Consider the following 7697-nt stretch of genomic DNA (forward strand, 5'->3'; position numbering starts at 1 on the left):
GCGTCATGGTCATATTCGGTAGTAGTACTATTATTCCAATTGCGGTTCACACTATGTGTATGCTTCTTTTCAGACATAGAAAAGTAAAAGACTACTAACATCACGTGTGCGTGGACCTACTGCAACGGTTCTCAGAAACGCGAAATATATCATTAATACAAAAATCGAATTTTGAAAATGCTTCTCAAATTAATATCTTCGAAGCTGTTATTTTACTGACATATTACAAAGTGAAATTATACAATAATTAAAAATAAAAACTAAAACGGTCGCATCGGGATACGAACAGGCTCTTCATCATGAACGAGCGTGTGAGAGAAATCATTCTGCTCTCGGCGTCGGTCCTTTACTTTTCTATATCTGAAAAGAAGTACATATGCACATAGTTTAAACCGCAATTGGAATAATAGCACTACTACCGAATATAACAATGAAGCGTTTCTGAAATTAATATCTTCCAAGCTTTCATTTTACTGTACGTAACATATTAATGTGATGGATTTTTCTTCCAATGTTTTCATATGTATGTACTGCAATAGTTAGAATGAAGGTAACATCTAATTGTAAGAATAATTTGCCTATGGTATATATAAAAGAATATGTATTTGTGTAATATAAAATTTAAATATTAAAGAGTAATAAATACATCTCCCATTTTTGTAAAATGCTTCTTAAATTAATATTTTTGAACCTATTATTTTACTGGCAAATTACAAACTAAAATTACACAATAATTAAAAATAAAAAGTAATAGCGTCGCATCGGGATTCGAACAGGGTTATGGACGGGGTCCTCGTCATGAGGGCGTTAGAAAATTCATGCTGCTCTTGACTCTCGGAGTTTAGATTGCTTGGGATACGGGATTTTGACCTGGCTTGGGCCACTCGGCCGTCGCGTCGTAAACGTGTGACGTAGACTTTTGCCGAGGACACCCGAAGCAGAGCGCACACGGACAGAGGTAGAAAACGCTTGTGTTGGTGAGTCGCTGAGTAGGACGTAGTGGGGGCAGAGCTCTCACGGACAGGCTAGAATATGCTTGGGTAGAATACCCACGGGAGGCATGGAGAGGGTATGCGCTCGCGCGAAAATCCCACGATTCTGGCATACTGATTCGGTCCGCCCAAAGTGTGCGGGGAGAAAGAGGCGAACAGCGACGCCGGCTGTTGTGGGTAAAGAATAAGAGACACTACACGACCGTTTTACAGATAATGAATTGCAGACACACTTTATTTTGATACAATACAATTCGGCGCATCGCCACGTGATTGACGTAACACACGTTCCGCCATAAACTAACTAAAAAATAAAAAACGTCACCCTGCTGGTAGCGCTTACTCCTCGCCTCCGCTCTCTCGATCGCGTCGGTGTAGATGGCGCTCACGACATCCTCCCACCTTGAGTCTCAGACTCAACATTACAAAAGAAAAAAGGGCGTAAAATAGGAAGAAAAATTAAAATTTTAACCTATCCGGTTCCCTACTTATGCGTCCGCTTCGAGTAACAAACTGTTTACGTGGACTGATCGCATCATTACTATTATCCATGACAGTATCTGGCTCTGGCGTGACATTACAAGGTATGCTGCTCCGCGGCAACATCGCTGATCTCTCATTATTCGACACTTCAAGAGGGTACAAACGTTGTACAGGACGCATTAACTCACCACGCGCAGTCTTCAATCGCACAAGTCGTACGTTGCCATCTTTTCCGCGAATCACTTCCATTACGCCTGCCAGAGGCCAATCCATGCGCTTCCGATCGTCATTACCGACTAATACGACGTCACCCACACCGATAACTGACGCTAAATTTCTCGTTTTGGATTCGTACGATAACTTCCCTAAACATTCCGATCGGAAACGCCGACGTAAGTCTTCCCTTAACATTTGTCTGTACCGCAATCGCTTATTAATATCGCATCGATTCACATCATCGCAATCCGGCATTCCAATTTCTCTAACTTCCTGTAAAAACATGGAGGGAGTCAGTGGACACAAATCCATCGGATCGTTTGACACGTAAGTAATAGGACGCGCATTAACAATGGCTTCGCAATCGCATAAAGACGTTAACATCTCTTCGTAGGATAAACATGCTTTGCCTAGTATCTTTCTCAAAAGCGGTTTCAGTAAACCTATCATCCGCTCCCAAAATCCGCCCCACCAGGCAGCACTGGGCGGGTTAAAACGCCAATCTATTTTTTGAACAGAATTATATTCCGAGACTCTTTTCCAATCTACCTTGCGAAATAACTTTACCGCGCCAACAAAATTAGTGCCATTGTCACTATACATAACACTTGGTCTTCCGCGACGCGCTACAAACCTACGAAGGCCTTCAACGAACGCAGAAGTAGACAAAGAAGTCACCAACTCAAGGTGCACGGCTCTATATATCGCACACGTAAAAAGACATCCATGCCTTTTGATTCCTTTTAAGAAATACCGGCCCCGCTAAATCTACACCGGTTACTTCGAACACAGCGGCATCTCTTACTCTGTCAGTCGGCAACGGAGTGGGTATCGCCTTTAGACGCTTGCCCTTTTGTCTCTTACAGATCACACATTTATCTATCACTCTTCTAGCAGCTCGTCTAGCGGCAAGTATCCAATATCGCTCTCTAATATCACTCACTAACGTCTGTACCCCTGTATGACACAGTCTATCGTGTCTCTCTTTAACGAGCAATTTAACAATCGAATCTTTAGAATCTAACACTACGGGATACCGAAAATTATACGTATCCGGACGGTTCGTAATTTTAGTCGTTACACGTATTAATCCATCTTTATCGATACACAGATTTAGCGAGCTAAGTCTCGAGTCACTAACGCCTTTAAAACATCGTTGCTGTACTAGCTTTAATAATTTAATTTCGGCAGCACTAAATTCTCGTGCACATAACTCTCCTTTCATACGCGCAGAAGGCGGATTCATACAATTAGTAACAAATCGACTTACCCATCCGACTAATCTCACAATCTTATGATACGTGGAGAAATAACGCTCATACCAGTCCAATTGCTCCATTCGCTCACTGGTAACTTGACTCACAGTCAGCTCCGTCGACAGTCCAGCTCGTTCATCGCAGCTCACTGAAGACGTGGATATCTTCTTCCTCTCTGCATTGATGTCCTCCTCGTTGATTTCGAATTCGCCCGACGGCCAGTCTTTTGCGGGACGTCGCAGCCACTCTGGACCCTCCCACCATCGCGAAGCGATCAGCTGCTTCACCGTAGATCCACGGGAAGGTAAATCTGCTGGATTCATTCCTCCAGGAACATGTCTCCATAACTTTGGTTCAGTGAGTTTCCTTACTTCTTGAACACGATTCCACACAAACGTGTTCCATTGAGACTCTCTTTAAATCCAGGATAGAGCCGTCGTAGAATCAGTCCACATAAATATCGAAATCCTTTCAACTTTAAGAGCCTTAACCACAAAATTGGTCAGTCTAGCACCCACTGTCACAGCTAACAATTCCAGACGTGGAATTGTCACCTTCTTCACTGGAGATACTCTTGTCTTGGCCGCTATCAGCTGAGTTCCAACTCCCAGAGGACCTTCCGTTCGCGCGAAAACCACCGCCGCATACGCATTTTGACTGGCGTCGCAGAATGTGTGAATACTAAGGCTATCTTCATTTATCGGTTCGGCTAACATTCCTCTAGGAATTTCAACTTCCTTCAATAGCGGCAGTTCTTTAATCCAACGTAGAAACTCCGTTTTGACTTCTTCAATCACCTCTGCATCCCAATCGATGCCTGACACCCATGCCTTCTGGAGTAACAATTTAGGACACAACATCGCCGGGCAGGCAAAGCCAATCGGATCGAACACTCTGTGAACGGCAGAGAAGATCGTCTTCTTCATGATGACCTTTTGCTTTGTCTCATTCTGCTCTAACGCTGCCGGATTCAATGACAAGGTATCTTCGATCTTATTCCACAACATACCCAAAACTGGCGTTGGAGATCCACAGGAGTCATCCCTCGTATACTCCCAACCTCGCAGCTCGAATTTGCCTTCAGCCATTACCGAGGTTGCGGTGTGCATAAATTCCTGCAATTCTTCGTTAGAGTCCACGCTGGTGACACAATTATCCACGTAAAAACTGTTCATCAGCTTCAGGATACTGTTGCTCCTGCTTGAACCAGCAATTCGTCGATCACGTGCCAAAATAGTCTGTAAATGCAATTCTATAACCGCTCCCAAAATAAACGGACTACTGGAGACTCCGAACACAACACGTGCGTGTCTGTACACGATTATTTGATCCGTTTTGTTATTTTTCCACCATAGAAAACGCAAAAAATCTCTGTCCTCGTTTCGAATGCCAATCTGCAAAAAGGCCTTTTTTATATCGGATATAACGCCGATGCGACTTCTTCGAAAATTCAGCAATACTGTCGGAATTAGTTCAATCATGTTGGGTCCCTTTTCTAAACACTGATTTAACGACGGATAATTGCCTTCTTTCGCCGACGCATCAAATACTGGGCGCACTTTTGTAGTACTATTCGGCTTCACCATATGTCTATGAGGCAGATAGTATGCGGACTTTTCAATTTCGGCGTCCGGAACTATTTCGATAATCCCTTCTTCCAGCCATTCTTTCAAAACTGCATCATAGGCTTTATAATAGTCTTCTGCCTGTAAGCGTCTTCTAACAGCTTCTAGTCTTTTCAGCGCCAATCTCTTGTTATCACGAAGAGGCGCATGATCTTCAGCCCATGGCAACTGCACTTCATAACGCGCATCGCTTGTCAGTTTTATCGTTTGCCGAAGATCGTTCATCACAGTTGCATCCTTTTCTTCTTTCGTCTTCTTTTGTGCCGGATCGGTGATACCAAGGATATCCAAACTCCAGAGATCGGGAACAGTTGCTTCTTGTACGAACATCGACGTAATCATCAGCGCTGAATCTGTACGCACGACACTTCCTGGGACCTTCCCCATAAGCGTCCAACCCAAGAACGTCTCGACAGCCACCAGCCCGCTGCTTAGATTGCGACGATTCCCGCTAATTAATTTTCCTGCAACATCGGCTCCTAATAGTATTGTGATCGGATCCTCTTGACTATCGACATCTGTGAGCTCGATGTTCAGTCTTCTTAACTCACTCAGCCATGGTCCGCGGCCAACACACGGAACATTATCACAGATTTTTTCTTCGTCTGTGGCTTTAAAACTACATGCATACCGTCCGTTCACAGCACTCGCGTGAATAAGATACACATTATGCTCTCGCGGTTCCGACTTCACTCCACCGAACAGAGAGTGCGTGATTGTCTCTTTGTCTATTGGTCGATAGCCAATTTCACTCGCGGCACTTCTTAATATATATGATTTTTGCGAACCCGTGTCCACAATAACGCGCACATTGCGTTCTATTTCCCCATTTTTCAGTTTCACACGCAATGTCATTAGATACACTGATGGGCTGCACGACGAGTTGGCCAGATTCTGTTCGCAGACGGTCTCTGCCTTCTTGCCCGACGAACTTTCGAGTGGCGTTTTATCCTTCGACATCTCTGGACACATCAATAGCGTATGTCGCCTGCTACACCACGCGCACTTGACCGGCACTCTACAACGTTTGTATATATGTCCCATGTTCAAACAATTAAAACAAGCTTTCTTTTGCTTGGTCACATCCTGTCTTTCCGAAAAAGACATTTTACGCGCCTTTTCGCATTCCGCACTCGCGTGATCGTTACCGCAAAATATACACATTTTCTTCTCAGCTTTAAACGTTAAAAGACCGGTAGCAGACGGTATATTTTTATTAAAATCAACCTTGGCCTTATGTTTCTTCGCCATATCATTTTCGTTATTTAAGCCGAAACCCGTGACTGCCATCGATATCCGTTCCTCATTCTCGACTTCAGATTGTAAGAACTCCATCAATTTTGTTAGGCGATCCTATGATTCGTACCCGATGTCCGTATTTCCCGGAATCGTCGATCTCTGCCATGCACGTAACAGTTCTTCCGGTAGTGAAGATTCGACCAATGGGTACAACATGGCGGCACATTTATCGGTAGTGACGCCAAGCGTCTCGAGGGCGCGCAAGTGTGACTCGAGATTATCGTATAGAGTAGACAACGTGCTCTTCTCGCCCTTCCTCATGGCGTTTTGTAAAACCAATGTCAGAAGTTCACGCACATACACTTCCACCAAAATTTCGTCACGACCGAAGCGATTCTTTAAACTGCTAATTACCTTTGCATAATTCTCGCCCGTTGGCGGAAAACTCCGCACAAGCCCGCTAGCTCTCGAACCGGGAACAATAGCTTGAATAAGATATTGGAATTTATCCTCGTCCACAATGTCTGCATCTTCGTGAATTTTCTTAAAACAAGACCAAAACTGCAACCATTCGCGAATGCTTCCACTGAATTTCAGTAGTTCGATTCTTGGTAACTTGTATGTTTTCCTCCTGTCGCGCATAATCATCTCTCTATCAACGGACGACGTCGACGTCGCCGTCGTCGTAGTCACGCACGTGGCTCTCATCTTTGCTCGCATAAATTTACTCTTGTATTCATCCATACTATCGCTTTCTGTGGCGATCTGTTCTTCGGTAGCACCCCCGTCTGTCATGAGTAGAAATATATCCTGCGTCACAAATTCCAGGTCCTTCATCTTCTCCGTCAATAATTCGAGGGTTACGAGGATCTCTTCCCGATCCGGATTTTGCGTATCCAGTTTCTCATTTAACGCATTCAGCGTCTTCGTAAAGGTGCTGCGTCGCGCCTTCCTAACCTTCTTCGCTTTTTCGGTCGCTTCATCCATCGCGATCTCACTTATTCCGTTCCACGAGTCCTGTCACGGTCGCCAAATGTTGTGGGTAAAGAATCAGAGACACTACACGACCGTTTTACAGATAATGAATTGCAGACACACTTTATTTTGATACAATACAATTCGGCGCATCGCCACGTGATTGACGTAATACACGGTCCGCCATAAACTAACTAAAAAATAAAAAACGTCACCCTGCTGGTAGCGCTTACTCCTCGCCAACGCTCTCTCGATCGCGTCGGTGTAGATGGCGCTCACGACACCGGCAGAGTCTTCTTCGCACAGCTGATATACACGCGAGCGTCCAGTGCCTCGCGCGACTGTGTTCGTGCATACGCACAGCTGATCCGTACAGCTGTTTTCTCGCAAACAGTTAGCTTTTCATCAAATTTTCCATTTGGGGGTGCTAACTTCACAGACCTCTTCCTTTTGGGTTTGTGACTGCCGAGAGAAAGGCACGCGTCCGCGAGTCGTGTATTATATTATAAAGTTATTCGTTACTCGCTCATGTTAAATATATTGGTTATGTTGTTATTCGCGCGTTAGTTTTCTCATCCATTAATCCAACAATAACTATGTGCAAAAAAGGAAGAATTTATTTATGATTCACCCCATACAATGGAATAATATTTTAATGTTGCAGATACAAATTACATCACAGAGAGGTTACGTATAGCACATATTACTAAATCAAGGAAGTAATTACGAAGTAAACAACAAATTGAATTAACATAACAATGTGTCGTGAAATGTAACTTTACAATTTTTTATTTCCATTGTGCATTCTAATTAAAAGATATTCAAGGAGGATCAAAGTGTGCCGTAGAACCTTTGCCAATATGAAAAAAAAAGTACGAAAATGGAAGTGTGCATTTAATATAAGGGTTCTG

At 43.8% G+C, this 7697-nt stretch overlaps 1 protein-coding gene across 1 annotated transcript; it reads right to left on the reverse strand.

Moving 5' to 3' along the window:
- Nucleotides 1-346: 346 nt before the first annotated feature.
- LOC107191234 lies at nt 347-5907 on the reverse strand. Its single transcript, XM_015580223.1, has 4 exons — nt 3479-5907; nt 2962-3361; nt 1664-1964; nt 347-360 (listed from the first exon to the last, which is right to left on the reverse strand). Exons 1-4 carry the CDS (start codon nt 5905-5907, stop codon nt 347-349), a joined length of 3144 nt encoding a protein of 1047 aa, XP_015435709.1.
- Nucleotides 5908-7697: the final 1790 nt, after the last annotated feature.

This window comes from Dufourea novaeangliae, unplaced genomic scaffold, assembly GCF_001272555.1.
Source record: "Dufourea novaeangliae isolate 0120121106 unplaced genomic scaffold, ASM127255v1 scaffold247, whole genome shotgun sequence".
In the NCBI taxonomy this organism is placed as follows: Eukaryota; Metazoa; Arthropoda; class Insecta; order Hymenoptera; family Halictidae; genus Dufourea; species Dufourea novaeangliae.

What these genes read in the sequence shown, in the direction of transcription:
- LOC107191234 (XM_015580223.1), bottom strand. Translation starts at nt 5,907, where the DNA reads ATGGAGTTCTTACAATCTGAAGTCGAGAATGAGGAACGGATATCGATG. An exon ending in ACAATTCCACGTCTGGAATT is followed by an intron (nt 3,362 to 3,478) that starts GTTAGCTGTGAC and finishes CTGGATTTAAAG; the next exon opens with AGAGTCTCAATGGAACACGT. An exon ending in TTGTGAGATTAGTCGGATGG is followed by an intron (nt 1,965 to 2,961) that starts GTAAGTCGATTT and finishes ATGTTTTTACAG; the next exon opens with GAAGTTAGAGAAATTGGAAT.